General features: G+C 43.1%; 2 protein-coding genes and 1 long non-coding RNA gene across 3 annotated transcripts; 2 read left to right on the top strand and 1 right to left on the bottom strand.

Moving 5' to 3' along the window:
* The first annotated feature begins 45 nt into the window (after window positions 1–45).
* Window positions 46–21,389, top strand: adamts12 (ADAM metallopeptidase with thrombospondin type 1 motif, 12). Its single transcript, XM_053229181.1, has 24 exons — window positions 46–211; window positions 1,709–2,073; window positions 6,021–6,201; window positions 6,295–6,494; window positions 6,629–6,712; window positions 7,770–7,894; window positions 8,087–8,236; window positions 9,266–9,409; window positions 9,570–9,714; window positions 9,835–9,927; window positions 10,451–10,596; window positions 10,686–10,855; window positions 12,033–12,163; window positions 12,757–12,877; window positions 13,025–13,269; window positions 13,442–13,583; window positions 14,382–14,508; window positions 14,594–14,804; window positions 15,999–16,835; window positions 17,137–17,274; window positions 17,982–18,125; window positions 18,556–18,702; window positions 19,092–19,245; window positions 19,359–21,389. Exons 1-24 carry the CDS (start codon window positions 124–126, stop codon window positions 19,475–19,477), a joined length of 4,407 nt encoding a protein of 1,468 aa, XP_053085156.1. The 5' UTR covers window positions 46–123; the 3' UTR covers window positions 19,478–21,389.
* A 35-nt stretch (window positions 21,390–21,424) lies between these two features.
* Window positions 21,425–25,195, top strand: fgf10b (fibroblast growth factor 10b). The gene is made up of 3 exons (XM_026916564.3): window positions 21,425–22,446; window positions 23,759–23,862; window positions 23,995–25,195. Exons 1-3 carry the CDS (start codon window positions 21,828–21,830, stop codon window positions 24,184–24,186), a joined length of 915 nt encoding a protein of 304 aa, XP_026772365.3. The 5' UTR covers window positions 21,425–21,827; the 3' UTR covers window positions 24,187–25,195.
* On the bottom strand, window positions 25,138–25,716 carry LOC128317339 (uncharacterized). The gene is made up of 3 exons (XR_008300859.1): window positions 25,596–25,716; window positions 25,263–25,290; window positions 25,138–25,218 (listed from the first exon to the last, which is right to left on the bottom strand). It is a non-coding gene; the product is annotated as an uncharacterized LOC128317339 (long non-coding RNA).
* Window positions 25,717–26,265: the final 549 nt, after the last annotated feature.

Raw genomic sequence — 26,265 nt, 5'->3', positions numbered from 1 at the left:
CCCTCTCCCCCCTCTCTCTCTCTCTCTCTCTCTCTCCGCCCCTGAACTGCAGCTCCAGTTGAACCCTGCTGATCTTCTCCTGCTCCTGAGCTCTTCTTCTTCTTCTTCTTCTTCTTCATCATCATGCCTCTCCAGCTGGGTGAAGCTCTCCTGCTCCTCCTGTTTCTCCACAGCTCCGTGTCTGACTTCTACTTTCCAGATACACAGCAAGGTTCGTGTGTGTGTGTGTGCGTGTGTGTGTGTCAGCAGTCATGTCCATAACTTTGCTCAGCATGCCCTTATAAAGCGTTCATGCATGTTGCAGCAGGTCACTCAGAGAAGTCAGAGCGTGTAAAGTACTCAACGCTGCACGCTTTATAACGCTTCATAACGCGCACTGTGTTAAAGCAGCGGACTCGGTGACTCGAGCTCGCGCACGGGCTGCGTCCCAAATCGCACAACGCCGCACTAGGCTGTGTCTCAAACCTGCACCACAGCTGACCACAGTTCTCGCGCATGCGCTTTGCAACCGCTCCGTGTTACGTCACGCAGTCCAGGAGGCGACTTTCCCGCCCAATCTTCAAAAATACACAAACAAAATGGAGGAAAATATGAAAATAATTACATTATAATCAAATTTCTATTAATAATTCACTTTTTTAAAGTTTTAAAATATTTACACATGTGCAGTGGGCCAATAATTATTTGCATTATATACAGTTAGTGAACTAGCGATTAACCTCAGGTGCTAGTTAGCTAGAGGTTAATGTTAGCTAGCCATGAACTAGCATTTAGTGTTATAGTGGTATTATTCCGAATAAAGCTGACTAATATAAAATATATTTTGGTGTGTTAGCTAGCATTAGTCCACATCCTAACATTAGCTATTCTTAGCTAGCTCATCAACACAGACCAAACCACCATCCTGTTGTGAGCTAACATCAGATAGCTGTGAAAGTCAGCGGATGAAAATTTGAGGCACTTTAGTATTATGCTTCATATTTTTGAATTTAGAAACATTACAAAATTTTCAGCAGAGCCAGTTGGGGCTATGATGTTTCATTACTGAACCTAGCAATACCATACTTGCTAGTTGCTGTCATAAAACATAACCGCGTCATCATAGATAGACAGGTAGCCTAGCGTACTAGCTGATGTTATTGTCAGGAAAATTCAGTTATAAGAGATCAGCAGCTTAGCTTACGAAGTGAGGCAGGGCGAATACTTCTTTATGGTCATTGATATATACAAGTCAAAACAAACAATATAAAACTGCATTTTAGTTAGCAAGCATATGAGCAGGTTAACTAGTGAGGTTAATGCTAGTCAATATTAGCCACAATTTTATGTTAGGCTTCTGTGTATTAAAGCCTTTTAATGTACTTCTTCTTGAGAAGATATTAGCACATTGCTAACAGCTAAAATGATGTGGCTAGCTAGCTAGCACATATCTCTCTGTGGATTATCAAAGAAACAAAACCATGTTAAAGTTAACGACAAGCACGGCATTTTACCAGTGTGTGTCCAGTTTATTTAAAAGCATATTTATTAAATAAACAAGGCATATTTTAATAATAATTTATACAGTTAGCTTTTGCTTGCTAGGTTGGAAACATGCTAGCCATGTTTTATGTAGGGTGTTATTATCTGTTATTAATGTGTTACGCAGGCTAAAGTAAGACTCATAGTCTTAAGCTTTTATGACTGAATTCATGTTTCCTGTTTGCAGAACACTCGGTCAGATCACACGGCGACTTTTCCGTTGTTCATCCCGAGAAAGTGGACGGAGACGGTCGCTTCATCTCGCACACGCTGTCACATCATTTTGCGAGCAGCAGGCGGCGACGGCGTGAGGCAGACGTACACGACATCAAGCGAGTTTATTACAAACTGAACTTCAGTGGACGAGATTTAACCCTCAACCTCACCATCAACAACAACCTTCTGTCACATGGGTACGTGTTAGAGCAGAGAACGAAGAACAGGAGTGAAAATGGACGGGTGGTTCACAGGGAAAACGAGTGTCACCTCATCGGCACGGTAACGGACGGAGACGTGGAGGGAACCGCCGCCCTGAGCAGCTGTAATGGCCTGGTGAGCACAGAAAACAGGAAATGAACAAAGTCACAAGTACGCATCACATAATCTTAGCATTTAGTGCACTACATAGTGCACATCCAATGACAACGTACAAACAGACGTTACACCTTTATGTTTACGCTCTTTCATTTTGTGATTACTGTCTATTAAACTTGAAGCGTAATCACACATACGTGTTGTAAATTTCTTAACTTTTTTAAAAGGGCCGTATTCGTAGTCAGCGCCTTAAGTCCAAAGGTTACGTCAGTATTTCCGTGAGGAAAGTTGCTGGTATTCAGAGTCGGGTTACGCAGCTGCTTAAGTGGACTTTCTGAGCTTCACATTCAGATTATTAAAATCTCCTGCGTGAAGTAAATGTCTCCGATGCTGCCAGATTTTTTTTGAGTAGAAGCCTCAGAGACGCCTGGGACGAGTCTAGACCTCTGCCTTTAAACACAAACACTCATCTGTAATGCAGAAAAAATCAGGGATAGATTTACCTAGGGAAGGTAATCGTGTTGTTTTTCTTTGCTGTCAAATGTAATATGATGTAACATAAAAACAAGAGAGAATTTAAAATGGGTTCCATGTTCATTATTCAGCAACTTATAAAATAGCACTTGACCCAGCAAATCCTGTTACTTTGTCATTTAAACTTATTTATAATTGTGCTCTGACAGTTATTCGTGCGCATGACTTAATGAAGCCATAAGATACTAACCCAAGGCCATGAAATCTTACAGTGACTTATTCCTGCTTCTTGCTCAAGAAAAACCTGCTTAAGATCAAGGTTAGAATCGAGCGTAACTGAGACACAGCTTTTAGTAACGTTTTGCTTTTAGTGACCTTTTAGCTAAACTCCGCCCCAGTATGTGTAACTCTCACGTAACTTCTGAACAGCCCTTACGTCTGTAGTTACATCTGACGTGTAGATAACGATGTGTGTAATTTCAGTATTAAATCCTCACTGCGCACTTTGAGTACGGTGATATTAACACACACAGTGTAGGTGTGTTTCTGTAACCTGTGGCACTGTAACATCATACACTCATTAATATTCATAAGCATTCAAATACCATTCGTCTTAGACACAGCCACAGTACAGTATAGTATAGTGTAGTATAGTACACTATAGTATAGTACACTGTATACCCTAGGTATAGTATAGTACACTACAGTGTAGTATAGTATAGTGTAAAACAGTATAGTACACTACAGTATAGTACAGTACACTACAGTACAGTGTAGTATAGTACAGTATAGTATAGTGTAGCACAGTATAGTATAGTATAGTACACTACAGTATAGTGTAGTATAGTACAGTAGGGTGTAGTACAGCGTAGTTTAGTGTAGCACAGTATAGTATAGTATAGTACACTACAGTATAGTGTAGTATAGTATAGTACACTACAATATAGTGTAGTATAGTACAGTAGGGTGTAGTACAGTATAGTTTAGTGTAGCACAGTATAGTACAGTACAGTGTAGTATAGTACAGTACAGTGTAGTACAGTACACTACGGTACAGTGTAGTATAGTACACTACAGTACAGTGTAGTATAGTACAGTATAGTGTAGTACAGTACACTACAGTACAGTGTAATATAGAATAGTGTAGTGTAGCACAGTATAGTATAGTATAGTATAGTACAGTACAGTATAGTATAGTGTACTATACTATCTGGGTTACAGTACACCACAGTACAGTGTAGTATAGTACAGTATAGTATAGTGTAGTACAGTATAGTACACTACAGTATAGTATAGTACAGTACACTACAGTATAGTACAGTACACCACAGTACAGTGTAGTACAGTACAGTATAGTACATTATAGTATAGTATAATATAGTACAGTACAGTAAAGTGTAGTACAGTAAAGTACAGTATAGTGTAGTACAGTACAGTATAGTCTTGTATGGCCCGTGCTGAGTGTAAAAATATCAGAAAATTAGAACCTTATGTTTAGGAAATGAGCCAATTCACGTTTGGCCCTGAAACAGAGAGACGAAACACACACCACTAAACAAACACCCAACTGCACTGACACCACACTGCAACTCTGTGTGTGTGTGTGTGTGTGTGTGTTATGTCTCTCAGGGTCTGTCCTTTTTCACAGCTGGTCTGCACACGAACAGCAGCAGTAGTAGAAACACACACACACACACACACACACACACACACAGAGGGTTCAGTGACTCCAGGATCCACCACACAACAACAAACAAATGGTATGCTGAGAGACAAAGTTAGGCAGAGCGAGAAACAGAAGGAAAAGAGAGAGAGAGAGAGAGAGAGAGACAGACAGGAAGTTTAGGAGTGCATTAACGTGTCATTGGTCAGCGTGAGTCACTCTGACCGGACAAAAAACAGAGAAAATCAGATTCCGAGAGAAAAACCTAAATGCCCTCTGTGTATGTGTGTGTGTGTGTGTGTGTTTAGCCAATGCAGGAATGTGTCTCCCAGGAGATTCGTCTGGCTGTCAATCAGCACAGCTTCATTCCAGTCTTATATTATCTCCCAGCTCACCCTTCCACCCTTCCACCCCTCCACCTCTTTCTCTCTCTCACTGCTGCTTTCACTCTTTAACCCTTTACTCACTCTCTCTTTCATTCTTTATCTTTCTCTCCATTTGCATTTGTAGCTTTTCTTCTTATGACTCAAACATGAAATGAATTTCAGACACACGGCTGATGCTGGTTAGAATTAGAATTAATTTCTCCTTTAATCACACGTTTATCATGTATCCTGATTTATCCTAATCGTTTCTTCATTGCTGTGGTGTAAGAGGACGTGCTGTTCTAGGAAAATAATCAACGTCAGCGTGGTGACAGTAACTCAGCTTCATCACACCACGCTGTGTTTATTATTTTACTCTCAGGAACAGAAACGTACCTGTGCTGCACTGTTTTTTCCCAGGGGTTTTTAGGAATAAGCCGATTTTTCTCTGTAATTACTGAGACAATGAAACACAAACAGCACAAACCGCAGATTCGCTACACCGAAGCACAGCTACGCAAAATAACTCGTTATGAGCGTTGTTTGTGTTGCAGCATGTCATTTTCATGTTTCCTAACAATACAGCTGGAACACACATCATTATAACATCTGCAGTGTTGAACTGGCTTCCTTTTAAAAAAAATAGTGTTTATATATGACCATATGTGTGTGTGTGTGTGTGTGTGTGTGTGTCTGAGCATCTCACTCCGTCAGTGTGTCTGTGTTTTCTAATTTACATTCATGTGGTATCCTGATGGTAGGTGGATGGAGATTGAAACAGGAAACAGGAAGTGGAACTCACACACACACACACACACACACACACACAGGCGCATACATTTTCACTTTGGATTTTAAACCGCGGTCAGCAAGTACATCTGATAGGATTTCTCACACAGGCACAACTCACAGCTGCATTCCCTCACACGCACACACACACACACACACGCACACACACACACACACACACACATACATGAATTTTGAGTGATGAATGCCAAAATGACTCTATAGAGAGTTCAGATATGTAGGAACAGGCCAGTGGGAATCGCTGCTGTTGCATACAAATCAGGTCACGCCCACGTTACTGGGTTACATACAGTACACACACACACACACATACACACACACACACACACACACACACAGCAACAGTTACTTTAAAAATTTTATATGGAAACACATCACAGAGTGTTACAGTGCACTCTTCTGTAAGAATGTGTGTGTTGGGGGTTCCCTGAGTGTGTGTGTGTGTGTGTGTTAAGGCGCAGTGATGGATTGCTGGGTAATGATCGGTGATGATCCTGAGGAACAGTCACAACTAGCAGCAGCTTGTAGACACACACACACACACACACACACACAGTGTTTGTAGATAATGCATTGAGAGTGAATGTGCTCAGGGCAGTGAGATAGAGAGAGACAGCTGTGTTACTGTGTGTGTGTGTGTGTGTGTGTTACAGACAGGCATGCTCTCTCTCCCTACCGGAGTGTTCCTGATTGAACCTGTGCGAGGTCACGCACCGACACTCACACACCCTCAGCAGCCACACGTGATCTACCGTAACTCTGCGTGGCTGAGCATCCGATCCCGCCGCAGCACACACACACAGCGTGACCTCCACACCGCCTGCGGGGTCAAAGGTCGGTCAGGATCAGTGTAAATGCGCTCTACTGGTCATTATGTTAATGGGTGCATTATCCCGTGTCCTGAGACGTGTGTGTGTGATATCGCAGACAGTCCACAGCACTCTATGCAGATAGAACATGAAAGGGAGCTTTGGGAACGACAGCAGCGAGGTCCGGGCCGAGTGCTGAGTCGGCGTTCAGTGAGTACGGAGCGCTGGGTGGAGACGATGGTGGTGGCCGACTCCAAAATGCTGCAGTACCACGGCAACAACAACGTGGAGAGCTACATCTTCACCGTCATGAACATGGTGACCAACCCAGACAGAACGAGACAGTCACTGATTCTGAAACAGACTCTAAATAATAATAATAATAAATTATATTCAGATATTTGGATCTTATGTCAGTCTGTGTGTGTGCGTGTGTGTGTGTGTTATTGTAGGTGGCAGGCATTTACCACGATGCCAGCATTGGTAATGCGATCCACATCGTTCTTGTGCGACTCATCCTGCTGCAGTCAGAGGAGGTACAGACACACTGATCATCACTCAGGAGTCATGATTCGTGATTCACACTACATGATGCTTAATATGGCTGAGCTTAATGAGTCGAATCGGTTTCCATTAAACTCCATTAGACTGAACTGGTGGTTCATTGACTTATTTTCACTTACAAATGTACTTCTGCCTTATATTCCTGCCTGTTCCTTACGATCTTCTAGTGAGGGATTGTTAGTCACTCCTAAGTTTCGTCTGGTGACTGTAGATCTTTCAGTGTCGTGGCTCCCAGATTGTGGAATCTGTCTCTTCCCCAAGACATCCGTCAAGCATCCTCCCTTCTCTCCTTCAAAATCCTCTTAAAAACACATTTTCTCTCTGAATATTACTCCTCAGTTCTCAGTCTGTAAATTGTACCCTGTTATGGACGTTCATCTAAATTCTCTCTGCATCTCTAAGCTAATTTGGTCAGTGGGCTCTGTACAGGTATGTGTTATGTGCTGGTATCTGCATCTCTAATCTAGCTTCGTAAGCGACCTCTGTGTATTACTTTCAGCTCTTGACATGCGTTCTGTCCTTTGATATTGATGTTTATGTGTATTCCTTAAATCTGACTTGTAAAGAGACCTAGGGTGTTGGAAAGGCGCTATATAAAATTATTATTATTATTATTATTATTATTATTATTATTAAATGAATCTGTTATCACACACAGTTTATAATTTATCAGTTATGAATCACTAACCCATTTGACTCAGGTGAATGAATCATTATTGCTTAATCACACATCAGTTTTTAAGAGTTTGTGAAAATAAAATACCTAAAAATAAAAAATATGCTGTTTACTGGGACATCATTTATTTAATGTTTAACTCAAATAGCAATTGATTAGTTCATTATGTAGTACTATGGTCCTCTACAGCTAAATCCAAAAATATTGGCACCCTGTAAGAGGTTTTGGGAAAGTAGTGAACTTTCTCAAATCCTAATAAAAATAATTCTTTTTTCCCCCTGAATATTGGTATTTAAAAACACACGCAGCAAAATTATTGGCGCCCTTAAGAATGTGTGTGTGCGTGTTGTCAGAAAGGTCTGAAGATCGTCCATCATGCGGATTCGACTCTGACCAGTTTCTGTAGCTGGCAGAAGAACCTGAACCCTCAGAGTGACACACACCCTGCACACCACGACGTCGCTGTGCTCATAACAAGGTAATTACCTGCTGTAGCTGATTATTACAGCTCAGGGTGGACGATATACTATTTTATTTACTAATTAATATAGCTTAGATAGCTTACAGAATTCAGTATAAATACAGGAATAGGATAGAATAGAGTATGAGGACACACACAGACACCCTGTAATTTTTGTGGCGGTTGTGTGTGTGTGTGTGTGTGAATCAGGAAGGACATCTGTGCAGGTAAGAATCAGCCGTGTGAGACGCTCGGACTCTCTCACCTGTCTGGAATGTGCCAACCTCATCGCTCCTGCAACATCAACGAGGACTCAGGACTTCCTGTCGCCTTCACCATCGCACACGAGCTCGGACACAGGTGTGTGTGTGTGTGTGTGTGTGTGTGTATGTAGTTTCAGGATTCAGCATGATGGTCAGGGGAATGACTGTGTGTGTGTGTGTGTGTGTGTGTGTGTGTGTGTAGTTTCAGGATTCAGCATGATGGTCAGGGGAATGACTGTGTGTGTGTGTGTGTGTGTGTGTGTGTGTAGTTTCAGGATTCAGCATGATGGCAGGGGAATGACTGTGTGTGTGTGTGTGTGTGTGTGTGTGTGTGTGTGTGTGTAGTTTCGGGATTCAGCATGATGGTCAGGGGAATGACTGTGTGTGTGTGTGTGTGTGTGTGTGTGTGTGTGTGTAGTTTCGGGATTCAGCATGATGGTCAGGGGAATGACTGTGTGTGTGTGTGTGTGTGTGTGTGTGTGTGTGTGTGTAGTTTCGGGATTCAGCATGATGGTCAGGGGAATGACTGTGTGTGTGTGTGTGTGTGTGTGTGTGTGTAGTTTCGGGATTCAGCATGATGGTCAGGGGAATGACTGTGTGTGTGTGTGTGTGTGTGTGTGTGTGTGTAGTTTCGGGATTCAGCATGATGGTCAGGGGAATGACTGTGTGTGTGTGTGTGTGTGTGTGTGTGTGTGTGTAGTTTCGGGATTCAGCATGATGGTCAGGGGAATGACTGTGTGTGTGTGTGTGTGTGTGTGTGTGTGTGTGTGTGTAGTTTCGGGATTCAGCATGATGGTCAGGGGAATGACTGTGTGTGTGTGTGTGTGTGTGTGTGTGTGTAGTTTCGGGATTCAGCATGATGGTCAGGGGAATGACTGTGTGTGTGTGTGTGTGTGTGTGTGTGTGTAGTTTCGGGATTCAGCATGATGGTCAGGGGAATGACTGTGTGTGTGTGTGTGTGTGTGTGTGTGTGTGTAGTTTCGGGATTCAGCATGATGGTCAGGGGAATGACTGTGTGTGTGTGTGTGTGTGTGTGTGTGTGTGTGTAGTTTCGGGATTCAGCATGATGGTCAGGGGAATGACTGTGTGTGTGTGTGTGTGTGTGTGTGTGTGTGTGTGTGTGTAGTTTCGGGATTCAGCATGATGGTCAGGGGAATGACTGTGAGCTGGTGGGTCGTGCCCCCTTCATCATGTCTCGTCAGCTTCAGTACGACTCGTCACCTCTCACCTGGTCCACCTGCAGCAAGCAGTACATCACACACTTCCTCGAGTGAGTAAACACACACACACACACACACACACACACACACACATTTCCTGTTGGCAGACGCTTGGCACTTTGCAGACTTCTGGCTCTGTGTCTCAGTGTGTCTCTCTCTATCTTTTTCTTAACCTCTCTCTCTCTCTCTCTCTCTCTCTCTGTGTGTCAGTCGTGGTTGGGGTTTTTGTTTAGATGATCGTCCGTCTAAGAAGGACATGACGACGGCTCTGGTTGCCCCGGGGGTGAGGTACACTCGGCAGCACCAGTGTCAGATGCAGTACGGACCCAACGCCACTCTCTGTCCTGAAACTGATGTAAGATCTCCTCATCGTTTTCCTCCTCTCACACTTTTATTTAAGCAGAACCACAGGAGAGCTTTGACCAGATTTCCCCGAGACAGAGTGTTCACTACTCCATGCTGTGTGTCTCTGCAGAACGTGTGTCAGATCCTGTGGTGCTCGGTGGACAGTTCCTGTCGCTCCAAACTGGACGCACCCATAGACGGAACCAGGTGTGGCCCGGGGAAGGTGAGAGAGGGGTCCCACACACACACACACACACACACACACACACACCAAATCACCAGCATTCACACTGTAATGGAGCGGAAATTTCATCACAATGAAATGAAATGAAATTTAAAAAAAAAGCAATATTATTAATTCCACATACACACACACAGCGATGTATGAGGGCTGGACAATAATGTAATATAAAGTTGATGTCATGATCGATTATGCCACAATATGTTTTTATGAGATATTGCAGGTATCGTAATATAACATTCTTCTTCAGAACATTATCTTCAATCTTTTTAATCACATTCTATTTTAATTACAAAACAAAGGAATTTGGAAGCAGCTGATTTGATATTACTTTAAATCTTTAAAATATCTTCTCCTTCTTTTCCATGTTATTTTATTTTTGTAGACATTAAAGTCAGTTTTATACCGGATCTTTTTAAACACAATGCTGTCTTTTTGCTGGCGGTAAATATCATGATGCATAATCAAGTATGTGTGTGTGTGTGTGTGTGTGTGTGTGCGTCAGTGGTGTATCTCAGGCGAGTGTGTGGTGGTGGGGAAGTTACCTGAGACGGTGAATGGTGGGTGGGGCCAGTGGAGCACCTGGTCTCACTGCTCGCGCACCTGTGGCTCCGGCGTCCAATCAGCAGACAGAGAGTGTGACAAGCCGAAGTATGACACTTCCTCCTCCTCGTCCTTCATCTCCTCCGTTTAAACTCATTCATGTTTCACTGAACCCTCTCTCTCTCTCTCTCTCTCAGGCCAGCGTTCGGAGGGAAGTACTGTACAGGTGAGCGTAAGCGCTACAGGATGTGTAACACGGTGCCGTGTGTTAAGAAGAAGCCGTCGTTTCGAGACATGCAGTGCAGCGAGTTTGATACGGTTCCGTACCACAACCAGCTGTACCAGTGGATCCCCATCATCAGACACAGTAATCTCAACATTTCACATCAAACACCTTACACACACTTTAATAACTTTTATAGCAGAAATGGTGCCTGTATGAAGGAAGACGCTGTAACTGTATCACATCTGAAGATAAATCAATTACTAAAACTCTTCTCAGTATTTTAACTGGAGTCGATTGGCAGACGCCTGTGTTTATCTATCCAACAACCAGAGAAAATAAACACTGTGTTACTCAGTAACTGCAGTGAAAACACCAGTGGGTGTGTGTAGTTACAGAGTGAGGAGTGTAAAGCTGGTCCCACAGACAGTTCCTGGGTGTTTAAGGGGTTAAATGTGTTCTAAAGAAAAGCATTAAAGGACATCAGTCCTTGTGCTGCCTCGTGAGCGAGACGTTCCTTCAGCAGTGCAGACGCTGTCCACTAACGCAGCCTACCTGCTGCACCGGTTACTCTGTGTAAATCACGTCAGGGACTCAGCTGGGGCGCTATACTCAGCTATACTCACTTTCCCATGATGCACTGCTTCCAGTGGTATGTTCATTCCTGTGATTAGTGAACAGGTCGAGGTTAGTGATCATGGTGTTAAGTTTTTCTTTGAGGCTGCTGAATCATCCTGCAGAGCTTAGCGTAGATCACATGATCCAAACCACAAGCTGAGTTCACACACACACACACACACACACACACACAGAGCACTTAGAGAATTAGAGTTCAGTTTGTATGTTATACTGCGTAATGACAGAGTCACTCGGAGAGTATACACGTGATTATTTTAGACTCAGCAGCTGAGGATAAAAGTCTGTAATGTTCCAGTGCAGCAGGTTCGGACCGGTCCACGTTACCATAAACTCACAGCAAGTGACGCACAGCAAGTGACTCACAGCGTTTACTGCACTTTGGAGGAATTTTCAGACTTTTCCCATCACGTTTTATATAAATATTTTATCCTGTGCGTGTGTGTGTGTGTGTGTGTGTCTGTGTGTGTGTGAGGCTGTGTAAATGCCTGCCTCAAAACAAATCAGCTTTAACACCACAAGCTGTGACTAATACTCTCAATACCTCACTTTACTCTGTCTGTCCTCTGAGTTATAACATAAATATACCATAAAGTTGCAGTATTCTACAATCTCTCTCTCTCTCTCTCTCTCTCGCTCTCTCTCTCTCTCTGTCTCTCTCTCTCTCTCGCTCTCTCTCTCTCAGCTCATCCGTGTGAGCTGCAGTGCAGGCCTGTGAGTGAGGATTTCTCCGAGAGGATGTTGGACGCAGTGACTGACGGAACTCCGTGTTTCTCCAACGGTAGCCGGAGCGTCTGCATCAATGGTGTGTGCAAGGTAGAGTGGCTGGGCGTGGCTTACTCTCCGAGTGTGTGTGTGTGTGTTGTCACTTATGTTATAGCAGCTATAAACAGTCATTCCCTCATCAGCCTCTCTTTTTTCTCTCTCTTCAATTAATAACACAAAAAAACGCAGCTTTTCATGTTACAGAGAAACCGTAAAGAAGCGTAAACTCCTCTGTCCTGAAGATGATGGAGATCTTACAGTTACAGCTTCACCTCTGACTGTTACAAAGCACTGACACTGGAGACTCCTTCCATCAGTGTTACATAAACATCTCCTTACAAAAAAACTCATCAATGATTACTCACGTTTTTTAATCCGTTTATTATCAGTGGAGCGTGCGCTGTACACGTCCCTGTGACTGAGCTGTTACTATAGAAACGATAACGTATTAGAGCGAGCGCATTAATATAAACCTGTGATCTGCAGCTGCACTACTGTCAACACCTGACAACCAATCACAATCCAGAATTCAACAGCAGTGTGTTGTGCGCTTAAGCATATACTGAAATATACTATATTTATATAACGAATTTATGCAAATTGAATGTTTGTGTGTGTGTGTGTGTGTGTGTGTGTGTGTGTAGGAGGTAGGCTGTGATTATGCAATAAACTCCAAGGCGGTGGAGGATCGGTGTGGTGTGTGTCTGGGTGACGGCTCCAGCTGTGAGACACTGAATGACACTTACACACAGAGAGAAGGATACGGTATGCGACACACACACACACACACACACACACACAGAGACACACACACAAACAGTCATACAACTCTAAAAAACACGGTCATACACCTGAAGCACATCTCAGGTGTAGACATAAAGAGGTTTATGTGTGTGTGTGTGTGTATATCAGGTTACACAGACATGGTGCTGATTCCTGAGGGAGCGAGGGATATAGTGATACAGGAAGTGGAGGAGGCGGCGAACTTCCTGGCCGTGCGAGCAGCACACTCTGATAAATATTACCTTAACGGCAACTACATCATCCAATGGAACGGTGAGTACCAGGTGGGCGGAGTCAAGTTCTACTACGAACGCAGTGGCAATCTGGAGAACCTCACATCACCTGGGCCTACAAAAGAACCCATTATAGTGCAGGTACACACACACACACACACACACACATGTACACACACACACACACACAAGATAACATTCCACACACAATGCTGATTAATTTTTAATGTTGTTTACAGTTTTAGGACGTTGTTGCTTGCCCTGAGTTTGTGTCTGAGTCGTTTTTGTTTTTTCTCTCGTTGTTTTCGTGTAGCTGCTGTTTCAGGAGACGAACCCCGGCGTGCGGTACGAGTTCATCATGAAGAAGAACAGCTCAGTGGATAACGACCTGCTGGATCCTCAGTACCGCTGGAAATTCGGAGCCTGGACTGACTGCAGCACCACCTGTGGACAAGGTGAGGAAATAACAACAAGCACAGCAACAATCCAGAACAAAATACGATTAGAGAGCTATGATCACTGAAAGCAATGGCAGTGATAACAGCAGGAGTAAAAAGTTTTATAAGCTTACTCAAACCTAAACAACTCCGCAAAGGGAGAATAAATACATCAGAACTTACATGCAGAAACAAGCAATTAAAATAAATTTCAGATAAGAGATTTTTTATTCCTGCGTGGGGAAATTAAAGACTGAATTGTGCTTTAAACTTTAACATCATGGGCAGTATTTCAGTATGAGCTCAACACAAGCAAATAAAATGTGCAAATGAGTTATCTTATCATAAACAAATATAATAAATGGTGATACATCTGCAAGCTACAAGTGCAGAGTAAACATTACTGATTTAGTTACACAGAGTTACACACAAAACCCCAAACACACTCAGAAGTTCAGCTGAGTTCTTGAAGTTGAAATGTGGTACGTGTGGTATTTTAATATGTAGCTCCAGGTGGTGTGGAAGAGAGTTAACTTTGACCTTAAACACTGTCTCTCACTCCTCTTGTCCTTGACTGACCTCTAGTGGACAAGCTGCAGAGCCAAACACTATAGAGCCAAAGTGATGTCTGATTCTAAACATGTATCTTTAGGAGATATAATGCATCTGTAACATTTGTTTTATTATTTTGGTACACATGAAAGCAGAAAGCAGCAGTTAAATCACGAGTAATATTTTTGGGTCAGGTATTTCTGCAGTGCATTATGGGCGTGGCTTTCTCACCTGTGCGGTTTATAATAAGCCCTGGTCCTGCAGGTGAGCAGCAGCAGCCAGTGCGGTGTTTTAGAGCTGGTGTTGGAGTGGTGGATGAGGAGCTGTGTGATCCGAACACTCGTCCTGACGACAGACATCGCCACTGTAAGAACATGGACTGTCCTGCCAGGTCTGTTTTTTGTTTTTTTTTTCAAAATGAGCCACGTAACGTCCTCTGTAGACATGAACCTGAGCGAGTACCGTCTAATTCCCAGGTGGTGGGTGGGCGGATGGCAGTCGTGTTCAGCCTCCTGCGGTTCTGATGGAATAAGGAAGCGCACAGTTCTGTGTGTTAGAACCGTGGCTGGAGAGGAGAGAGTGCTGCACCCCGGAGACTGCAGGAAACTCCCGAAACCCAAAGCGGCTATGGCCTGCAACCGGAACGTGACCTGTGGCTCGGCCTGGGCTGTGGGGAACTGGAGCGAGGTGAGACTCAGGGGGTCACTGGGTCACGGGGTTTCAGGATCACGGGGTCGGGGGTAATGGGAGCACAGGATTATGGAATCATGAGGTCACAGGATCATGGATTTATGGGAACATGGTCCTGTGAACTCGTGGATCGGGTAATCACATTATATTATAATGAATGCTGGGTAAAGGGAATTACAGAGTCATGTCAAAATGGAGTTTGCAAGATCACAGAATCAGTGAGTCACATGATTATGGGGTCACTAGATTACAGGATCAATGGATCACTAGATGGATGGATCACAGAGTTGCTAGTTAACATGATCATGGGGACACTACATCACCAGGATTGTGGCTTCACTAGATCACAAGATCAAGGGATCACTAGATTGAATGATCACAGAGTTACCAGTTAACCAGGTCATTGGGTCACTAGATCAGCAGGTGGTGGGATCACTAGATCACAGGATCATGTTACCACTAGATCACTGGGTCATGGGGCACTACAGCACAGGTTCACAGGGACACTAGATCACATAATTATGGGGTCACTAAATCACAGGATCATTGGGTTGCTAGATCACCGGGTTACTAGATCACATAATCAGGAATTATTAGATCAATGGATCTTGGGATTGGCTAGATCACATGATTATGGCATCACTAGATCACATGAACATGGGGTCACTAGATGAATTGAACAGTTAATAACTTCAGTTTGATACAATAGACGTAAATTAAAGCTCTAATGATGCTCATACTCAGTTCCTTTTTACACACTTAGCATTGCTTGACTCTCCAGTATAATGATTTATAATCGCACTATCCATGTCACCCAGATGAGGATGGGTTCCCTTATGAGTCTGATTCCTCTCAAGGTTTCTTCCTCATATCGTCATTTTTCCTCACCACCGTCACCTCTGGCTCGCTCATGAGGGATAAAGTCATACACTTAAAATTTATATCCTGATTTCTGTAAGGCAGATCACAGGATCATAGGGTCACTAGATCACAGGATCACAGGATCATGGCGTCACCTGAGGAAGTAATGAGGGATTCAATGATTTACTTTAGAAAGATTTTCATCATAAAGTGAGTTTAGTTCACTTGTTAATGTTTATTTGTGTATGTGTGTAATTTGTGTGCTTACCTGAGGAGTGTGTTCAGCGTGTGTGAACAGTGTGTGAGCGGAGTGTGTTGTTTCTCCTGCAGTGTTCTCTGACCTGTGGTGGAGGAGTGAAATCTCGTAGCGTCAAGTGTGTAATAGAACCCCAAATCCTCTGTGACCCCGTGACCCGACCTCGATCCACAACCTTCTGCAACCTCCAGAGCTGCTCCAGATCCCGACCACAACCTCCGACCCCGACTCCGGGTCACGACCCTGACGACTTCACGTCTAATCCCACGCCCACATCGTACACACCCGCTGTGAGCACATCACACACTCCGACTCCGAGTGTGTTACACGAAGACGATCAGGATTTCATCTTGGTTAATAAGAGCAGTGTAGAAGACGACACACACACGGGTGAGGATGAGGACGAGGATGAGGATGAGGATGAGGACGAGGATGAGGAGGGCAGCACGGACCTGCAGCAGCCCCCTGACGGATCACTGTACACACCGGGCTACGACTACATCATGGAGGACGAGAGAGAGGACGTGTTCACCGTTCACACACCTGTCAGCACTATACACACGCCTCAGACCACGATACAACCAGACGACACAACAACTACACACACACTCATTACTACAGCAAAACCAGCCAGGACAAGAACAATCACACACACACTTGTGACCACGACTAAACCACTGACCACTAAAGCACCTACACACACAATCACACACACGAGAACCTCCAAAAACTCACATACACACAAGCAGAAGATCCTGAAGGTCCAAGTGAGATCACACAGCCCCACACAAACACACCCCGTGATTAAGAAGAAAAAACACACACCCAGAAACCCCAGCAGATCCAAAGTGATGAAAACAGGAAGTGGCAAGAGCACAGTGGCATTCTGGGTCGTGGGCAACTGGAGTGAGGTAAAGATGCTTTTAGTGTTTCAGTCACGCGCTGGTGCTGATATTCCGCTCCAGCGTCTCGACACAGCACCCTGTGCTTGGGGGACAATCTGCCAGATCATGTTTAATAAGCACTTATTAAAAAAACATGAATATTTCATTAATTATAGAAAATTAATCAACACCTTCTGACCAATCACCATCCAGAATTTAACAGAAGCCTGGTGTAATGAACTATAATAGTGTACTTACTGTATGTTTTTTTTAAACAGGAACTGTAACGTTTAATCACTCTGTGTGTGTGTGTGTGTGTGTGTGTCAGTGTTCTACCTCCTGTGGTCTGGGAGCAGTGTGGAGATCAGTAGTGTGTAGTTCTGCTCGGGATTCTGACTGCAGCAGCACAGCGAAACCAGAACCTGCAAAACACTGTAACCTTCAGCCCTGTGCTGTATGGAGAAAGGTGTGACACACACATACACACACACACACACACACACACACACTGAGACAGACAGACGTACCACTAGAGTGTGCTGATGAGTTGAATCCGGTGCACATTCACACACACTACAGACCAAATATTAAGAAGCGACACTTACTTTTAATTTGTTTCCAGACATAAAGGGTCTCAAACTTTTTATCCTCTACACTGAGATTAGAATCTAACGACAGATAAACAGATGTAAAGCATCATTTCATGACATTTTTAGCAGAAATGCTGCTCTAAACTTTCCGAGGCTTTTATATATTAGTGCTTCATTAGCACTCAGAGTGACAGTGGTTCACATTACGTTAATTATTCTACATTTTGAGGAATAGAACCAAATAAGTTTGTCTGAAAATATCACATGCAGCTACAAAAAATGTAAAAATGCACTGTAAAGGGTTCTTGGTGTTGTTCCTCTGGGAGAACCCTTAATGGTTCTAGGTATAACCCTGTAGAACAGTGTTCCCCTTCCAGAAAGTATAAAACCGTTCATCATCCAAAGAACCCATGAGGAACCTTCTGTTCCATCAGCATATACATATCATTAATACAGAGATAGACTTTATTCTTCTGGCACCAAGAAGCCAAGGGGGGTGCAAACTTATGCACTCAGCTCATACTGATTGAATGTCATTGCCTGTGTGTGTGTGTGTGTGTGTGTGTGTGTGTGTGTGAGACAGTGTGTTGAGGGCTGTGGTAGTGGTATGAAGTACAGGGATGTGCAGTGTGTGGATTCTCAGAGCGGCCGAGTGTTGAGACCTTTTCACTGCTCAGACCAGCCATCACCTCCTACACTGCAGTGGAAACACACACGCTGGGGACAGGTACACACACACACACACGCACACACACACGCACACACACACACACACACACACACACACACACACAGCTAATGTTGGTTTATTAGACGAGTTGATTATGCTAAGTGTCTAAATAAGATAAGGGTTAGCATTAGATAAGGTTAAGCATTTCTCTCTATTTGTGATACTTTAATAGGAAAATAAATATTCGAAGATTATTTAACATTTCTCTCTCGTGGATTAATTGGATTATAGTTATTTTCCTGGTAAGATATATTTACTTTATACATTATACACCACTGAAATGGTTTAAAGCAGAAATTAATGTCATGGTGTAAGTGAGATGTTTAAATAAAAGACATCAGGATGTAGATTTCACCTTCATATGAAGATTTATTAATAAACAGATTTTTAAAATCTCTCGCTCTCGCTCTCTCTTTCTCTGTGTCAGTGTTCTCAGAGTTGTGGAGGTGGAGTGATGGAGCGCTCTGTGTTTTGTCCAGAGCCTGAACGCTGTAACGCGAGTCTCAGACCTGAAAGCTCCGCCCCCTGTAACCTCCAGCCGTGTGTGGCGTGGGCTACCGAACCCTGGCAGCAGGTCACTATCACCGTTAATCATATAATACAGTAGAAATGACGTATAACAGCACGTGTTGAAGTGTTTTATTCCACAGCAATTTAACAACAATTACAATTATAGTTATTTTTTTACTTTCTCACTACTTGTGTATGAAACTGGTTCGGGGCCTCGGGTTGTGATGTCACTAAATAAAATATAATCTACGGAGATCAGAAGAAAATGACGTGGTGCTGTTAGTGACAGGAGGATGTAGGGGTGTGTCCTAATTTGCATATTCATGTAGATTTATAGATCTCGAGGGTGACAGTGTCGAGATGTTCCTAATGTGTTATTTAATTGTTGCTGTTTGTGTGTATTATAATATGGAATGTTATATGTGTGTGTGTGTGTGTGTGTGTGTGTGTCAGTGTTCAAAGAGCTGTGGTGGAGGTGTACAGAAGCGAGTGATCAGGTGTGTGAGTGAGGGATCAGGAGAGGAGGTGAAAAGCTCACTGTGTCTGAAAAACGACAAACCTGAGAGTTTACGCTCGTGTGGTGAGGAGGAGTGCAGACCTGAGCGAGGTACACTGCAGCGACAACACGTGTGTTAATTACACATTTATTACACATCATCACCTTTATACACACCCATTACAGTTAAAGTGTGTGTGTGTGTGTGTGTGTGTGTGTCTCAGGTGTGTCAGCGTGTAAGAGAGACAGCATGTCCACTCGCTTCTGCTCCACGCTGAAGCTGCTCGGTCGCTGCGTCCTGAACTCCGTCCGTAAACAGTGCTGCCTCACCTGTGCGATGTAACACCGCCCAGAGGTCAGAGGTCAAAGTTCAGAGGTCACGCTGGATCATCCTCAGCACCCAGACTGAAAAATACTGGACCATAGACACACAGACATGTTATTTACTTGAAGCTCGTGTGTTTGTTTGTGTATGTGTTTTTAAAAACTGCAACCTGGAGCACAGGGAATCATCGACACCTTACAGCACAAGTGTGAGCTTTTTAAATCGTTTAATATATTATTTTTTATACTAAGCAGCCCAAAACTAAAATCCAGCTTCACCATTAAACAGGTGATGAAGCTGCGTCAGAGTGTTCAAATATTTCTCCAAATCTTTCTCCCAGTCGGAGGAGCTGCTGAAGCAACACGTGCAATAATCCCACTGATAAACCCGAACCTAATAACGAAGAGTTAAACACTACCTGATATTAATGCCACTTTAAACCCTCAGAATGAAGAGAAAAAGTAAAAGTGTGTAACTGTGAATCAACACACTGTTCTGTCCATCAGCTACGGCGGTGCTTTATCATCACGTACTGTGTGTTTTTAAAACCAAACCGTTATTTCTCTCGAGGTGCTTTTTAACAAAAAACTCTACTCTGGTGCTTTTTTACCAAAATACATTTAGACATTACATTTCTTAAATACAGTGTGTTTAATAATCACTGCAATAATCTGCTCATTTCCACATAGTAGATGAAAGAGTGTGTGTGTGTGTGTGTGTGTGTGTACATGAATCCTGTGGTGCTGTTAGTGCTCTTAGTTCACTAGGTCTCTTTAGCGTGTTCATTAGATGTTATTAGACGAGCTTACAGGGTGTGTGAGATGGTGTAGAGTTCATTAAGCATCACTAAAGAGTTTATTACACATCGTTAGTGTGTGTGTTCGTGTGTTAATGAGTGAGGATGAGGTGTTGCAGGTCATCCCTCTCTGGCCTACAATAAGGCCTTAACCTTTTCATCCTGAATCTTTTGTAATGAATCTTTCATACTGAATCTTTTATAATGAATCTTTCATCCTGAATCTTTTATAATGAATCTTTTTTCATTTCATATTGAATCTTTCATCCTGAATCTTTTATAATGAATCTTCTTTTTACTGAATCTTTATAATGAATCTTTCATCCTGAATCTTTCATCCTGAATCTTTTATTCTGAATCTTATTTTTACTGAATCTTTATAATGAATCTTTCATCCTGAATCTTTCATCCTGAATCTTTTTTCATTTCATATTGAATCTTTCATTCTTAATTTTTATAATGAATCTTTCATTCTTAATTTTTATAATGAATCTTTTTTCATTCATATCGAATCTTTCATCCTAAATCTTTTATACTGAATCTTCTTTTTACTGAATCTTTCATAGTGAATCATTTGTTCTGAATCTCTTTTTGCTTTACACTGAGTCTTTCTTGCTGAATTGTTCACAGTAAATCTATCATGTTGAATCTTTATGGCTCTGTGGTTCATGTGTACATTAATGTATATTAATAAATGCTGTGATGAGAAGAGTGTGTTGTTTATTGTTAAAGTGTTGACTGGGACAGGTTTCTCTGTGAGTCAGTGACGTGGTGCAGTAATAAACCTCTCTTTCAGCGTGTGTATAACGGTGTCTTGTTGTTCACTGTGTTGAGGTTTGAGCAATGTTCTGACGTCACACACGCTCGGCTTCTTCTCTGATAAACCACCGCCTGGAGCTGTCATGCTTATTAACTATAAACTGTAAAGTATATAGGACATGTTGTTCTGTGAAAAGTAAAGAATTGTAATTTGCTGTGGTATAAGAGGAATAAAACACTTGGGGACATGCTGTTAGCAGAAAATAATCAACTACAACATAGCAACAGTAACTCTGCTTCATCACACCACCCTGTTGTGGATTATTCTCACATGTGCATCAGTTATATAATGGAGGATATGGAAAGACGTGTGTGTGTGTGTGTGTGTGTGTGTGTGTGAGGAAATGACAATAAAGTAGCAGTAATTTAGAGAGGAAGACGAGACAGCAGGACAATGCTCTGTCCGTTTCGAGAGAAGACGCACTACAAAGGAAGTGTTAGATAAGATAGCAGTGTTTGAGGAGACACACAGACTCTGTGAAGGATCAACACACACACACACACACACACACACACACACACACAGAGGAAACGTGGGGGTCTATAAAAGACGTGGACGCTGTCCTGTGTGACGTGATAAGCTGGGATCAAGGCTGAGACCTGCACCGAGGTCTGACGTCTAACAGATATCAGCTACTGCGTCCTCACCCCGCTGCGCCACAGGAAGTGACACGTACACGCTTTTAAACTTGTAAACATGTACACTGTCTGTGGTGCCGTGACCAAACACGACTTCTTTCTATAAGAAATAAAATGCAGTGTGTTCTGCGCTATACCAGGCTACAGAGAAAGCCTCCTCCTTCAGGCTACACATTCTTATATGCAAATGGTCATGACGACACCAATGAATATGCAAATCAGCCCGTGACGTCACTTGGCAAGTTAGCACGCATTAGAGACTTTCTCCTGAAAGGAGTTTATGCAGCCCAGTGCGTGTGTGTGTGTGTGTGTGTGTGTGTGTTCTCTCCGCAGTCATGCTCCCCCCGGTGCGCTGCAGTGATGACGGTGACATGGAGCGCGAGTAGCGGCTGGTCTCTGTGTGCGCTCGCGGCGCTCGTGATGGCGCTGATCGGCGCGCGCACCGTCACCTGCCGCAGCGCGCGAGAGCCTCAGCACGCGCTCCCGGGCATCACCGCAAACACCAACAGCAACAACACCAACAACACCAACAGCAACAACACCAACAACAGCTCCAGCTCCAGCTCCAGCTCGAACTCCTCCATCTCCGCTGCCCCGGCACGGCGCGCGCGCAGTTACCCTCACCTGCAGGGCGACACGCGCCGCCGGAAGCTCTACTCTTTCCAGAGGCTGTTCCTGCGGATAGACGGCACCGGGGGAGTGAGCGGCACCAGGAGCAAAGACGACGCGCACAGTGAGTCAACTCCACACACACACACACACACACACATCAACCCGCACGCGCTCATTCAGCACCTCCGCTCTGACACGATCCCGCGCGCGCCACCGAAACCGCCACCGGGGACGTGCAGTCACAGGAAGCTGATTATTTTCCTCTAACAGCACGACCCCATGTGTTTTATTCCTCTCACACCACAGCAACCTACCAACAATTACTGTTTTTATTTATTAATGAACGGCATGTTATAGGTTTTATCCATTTAGAGTTACATTTTCTGTAACTTTACTTTTACATTATAGCAGCTATAAACACTCGTTCCCTCACCAGCTTCTCTTTCTTCTCTCTCTTAGAGTTAATAAGACAAATAAACGCAGCTTCTTACGCATGTTACTGAGAAACCGCAAAGCAGCGTAAACTCCTCTGTCCTGAAGATGTCGGAAAACTTACAGTTACAGCTTTGACTGTTACAAAGCGCTGACACTGGAGACTCCTTCCCTCAATCTGTTTATTCTCAGTGGAGCGTCTGCTGTTCACGTCCCTGTGACTGAGCTGTTACTATAGCAACGATAACCTATCAGAAGGAGTGCATTAATAAAAACCTGTGATTTGTAGCTGCGCTACTGTCAGAGCTGTTGTTCTAGAAAACTAATCCACGCCTTCTGACCAATCAGAATGCAGAACTCAGCAGCAGCAGTGTGATGTAATAGTTATTAATGAATTAGTGTGTGTAATAACGCCAGTGCTGCGGTTCTCAAAATGGCCTCCAGAGAAGTTTTATTATCTGTGCTGAGATGCACATTTCATTTCTGAGACCTTAGAGAGTGTGTGTGAGGAAAAACAAAAATGTTATAATTAACATAAACTTGGTTATTGTGACGTTTGTGTATAAACACACACACACACACACACACACACACACACAGAGTTGTTTTTGTTGTTAAACTCATCTTGGCTGTGAAAAGTTGGCAGTGTTTTATGGAAAAACTGTTAATGACACACAACATTTACTTACAGCACACTGAGCATGGAGAACCTCTGATCTCACACACACACACACACACACACACACTCCAGAATGCTGGCCGGATGTCTGGTGTTCCAGGCCCTGTCTTACATACACACACACACACACACAGGAGTGGTGATAGCAGAGAATAGACATTACACAGAAGGTTCTGTGTGTGTGTGTGTGTAAGAGAGAGAGAGATCAAAGACACCCCCCCCCAAACTGCTGAGGTTATCACACACAGATAGCAGGACATCATCGCACACTCTGATCAGTGTGTGTGTGTGTGTGTGTGTGTGTGTGTGTGTGTGTGTGCAGCTATTCTGGAGATCACGTCTGTAGATGTGGGAGTGGTGGCCATACGGAGCCTGACCACCGGTTATTACCTCGCCATGAACAGGAGAGGAGAGGTGTACGGAGAGGTACACACACACACACACACACACACACACACATAATGATATGCATCACCTACAAAGGTCAAACCAAAGGGAACACAACAGGAACATTTGTAAAACATAATGTGTGTGTGTGTGTGTGTGTGTGTGTTACAGAGAGAGTACAGTGTGAACTGTTGGTTAAAGGAGCGCATCGAGGAGAACGGCTACAACACGTACGCCTCGGCGCAGTGGAGGAAACGGCACAGAGCGATGTTCATTAGCCTGAACGCTAATGGGAAACCGCTGCGTGGCAGAAAAACACACAGGAGGAACACAAACACACACTTCCTGCCCATCGCCGTGTGAGTGTGAGACGAAACCTCACCGAAGTGTAATAAAGGACCGAAGAGAAGCTCGGTACTGAGGGACACGGAGGAAACCTGAAAACTCAGAACCTGGAATTCTGAAGTTAGGATTCAGAACCTGAAAACTCAGAACATGAAAATTCAGAACCTGGAATTCTGAAGTTAGGATTCAGAACCCTGAAAACTCAGAACCTGGAATTCTGAACTTAGGATTCAGAACCTGAAAACTCAGAACCTGAAAACTCAGAACCTGGAATTCTGAAGTTAGGATTCAGAACCTGAAAACTCAGAACATGAAAATTCAGAACCTGGAATTCTGAAGTTAGGATTCAGAACCCTGAAAACTCAGAACCTGGAATTCTGAACTTAGGATTCAGAACCTGAAAACTCAGAACATGAAAATTCAGAACCTGGAATTCTGAAGTTAGGATTCAGAACATGAAAACTCAGAACATGAAAACTCAGAACCTGGAATTCTGAAGTTAGGATTCAGAACCGGAAAACTCAATACCTGGAATTCTGAAGTTAGGATTCAGAACCTGAAAACTCAGAACCTGGAATTCTGAAGTTAGGATTCAGAACCTGAAAACTCAGAACCCTGAAAACTCAGAACCTGGAATTCTGAAGTTAGGATTCAGAACCTGAAAACTCAGAACATGAAAATTCAGAAGTTAGGATTCAGAACCTGAAAACTCAGAACCTGGAATTCAGAAGTTAGGATTCAGAACCTGAAAACTCAGAACCTGGAATTCTGAACTTAGGATTCAGAACCTGAAAACTCAGAACCTGAAAACTCAGAACCTGGAATTCAGAAGTTAGGATTCAGAACCTGAAAACTCAGAACCTGAAAACTCAGAACCTGGAATTCAGAAGTTAGGATTCAGAACCTGAAAACTCAGAACCTGAAAACTCAGAACCTGGAATTCTGAAGTTAGGATTCAGAACCGGAAAACTCAGAACATGAAAATTCAGAACCTGGAATTCTGAAGTTAGGATTCAGAACCTGAAAACTCAGAACATGAAAATTCAGAACCTGGAATTCTGAAGTTAGGATTCAGAACCCTGAAAACTCAGAACCTGGAATTCTGAACTTAGGATTCAGAACCTGAAAACTCAGAACATGAAAATTCAGAACCTGGAATTCTGAAGTTAGGATTCAGAACCTGAAAACTCAGAACATGAAAACTCAGAACCTGGAATTCTGAAGTCAGGATTCAGAACCGGAAAACTCAATACCTGGAATTCTGAAGTTAGGATTCAGAACCTGAAAACTCAGAACCTGGAATTCTGAAGTTAGGATTCAGAACCTGAAAACTCAGAACCCTGAAAACTCAGAACCTGGAATTCTGAAGTTAGGATTCAGAACCTGAAAACTCAGAACATGAAAATTCAGAAGTTAGGATTCAGAACCTGAAAACTCAGAACCTGGAATTCAGAAGTTAGGATTCAGAACCTGAAAACTCAGAACCTGGAATTCTGAACTTAGGATTCAGAACCTGAAAACTCAGAACCTGAAAACTCAGAACCTGGAATTCAGAAGTTAGGATTCGGAACCTGAAAACTCAGAACCTGGAATTTTGAAGTTAGGATTCAGAACCTGAAAACTCAGAACCTGAAAACTCAGAACCTGGAATTCTGAAGTTAGGATTCAGAACCGGAAAACTCAGAACCTGGAATTCTGGACCTGGAACTCAAACCCTGAAATTCAGGACCCACAATTCAGAATGCAGAATTCAGAACTTGCAAACTGAGGATGAAAAACTCTTAACCTGGAATTTAGTAGTTGGAATTCACGAATCAAACCCAAAAATAGAATTTAAAACATGAAACTCTAAGGATTTTGTATTTCAGAACCTGGAATTTTGAAATCAGATGTTGGGAACTCAGATGGATCTCAAATTGTGACTGGCACCGACTTCAGAACTGAAGTGAAATGGAACTCAAAACTTGTCAGAATTCAGAACTTACAATATAAAACCAAGAATTTGGAATTTAGGACTTTATCATTAACACTTTAAAAAAGGTTATACAGCATATGAAGATTATTATTATTATTAATATTATTATTATTATTATTATT

Source organism: Pangasianodon hypophthalmus, chromosome 24 (assembly GCF_027358585.1).
Source record: "Pangasianodon hypophthalmus isolate fPanHyp1 chromosome 24, fPanHyp1.pri, whole genome shotgun sequence".
NCBI lineage: Eukaryota > Metazoa > Chordata > Actinopteri > Siluriformes > Pangasiidae > Pangasianodon > Pangasianodon hypophthalmus.
This window is presented reverse-complemented; position numbering and strand designations above follow the sequence as displayed.

Bases quoted from the DNA above. Each gene is read 5' to 3' on its own strand.
- adamts12 (XM_053229181.1), top strand. From the start codon at position 124: ATGCCTCTCCAGCTGGGTGAAGCTCTCCTGCTCCTCCTGTTTCTCCAC. The intron at 9,410-9,569 runs GTGAGTAAACAC...TCTGTGTGTCAG, and splicing joins TACATCACACACTTCCTCGA to TCGTGGTTGGGGTTTTTGTT. The intron at 10,856-12,032 runs GTAATCTCAACA...TCTCTCTCTCAG, and splicing joins GATCCCCATCATCAGACACA to CTCATCCGTGTGAGCTGCAG.
- fgf10b (XM_026916564.3), top strand. From the start codon at position 21,828: ATGCAGTGTGTTCTGCGCTATACCAGGCTACAGAGAAAGCCTCCTCCT. The intron at 22,447-23,758 runs GTGAGTCAACTC...GTGTGTGTGCAG, and splicing joins GAGCAAAGACGACGCGCACA to CTATTCTGGAGATCACGTCT. The intron at 23,863-23,994 runs GTACACACACAC...TGTGTGTTACAG, and splicing joins GAGGAGAGGTGTACGGAGAG to AGAGAGTACAGTGTGAACTG.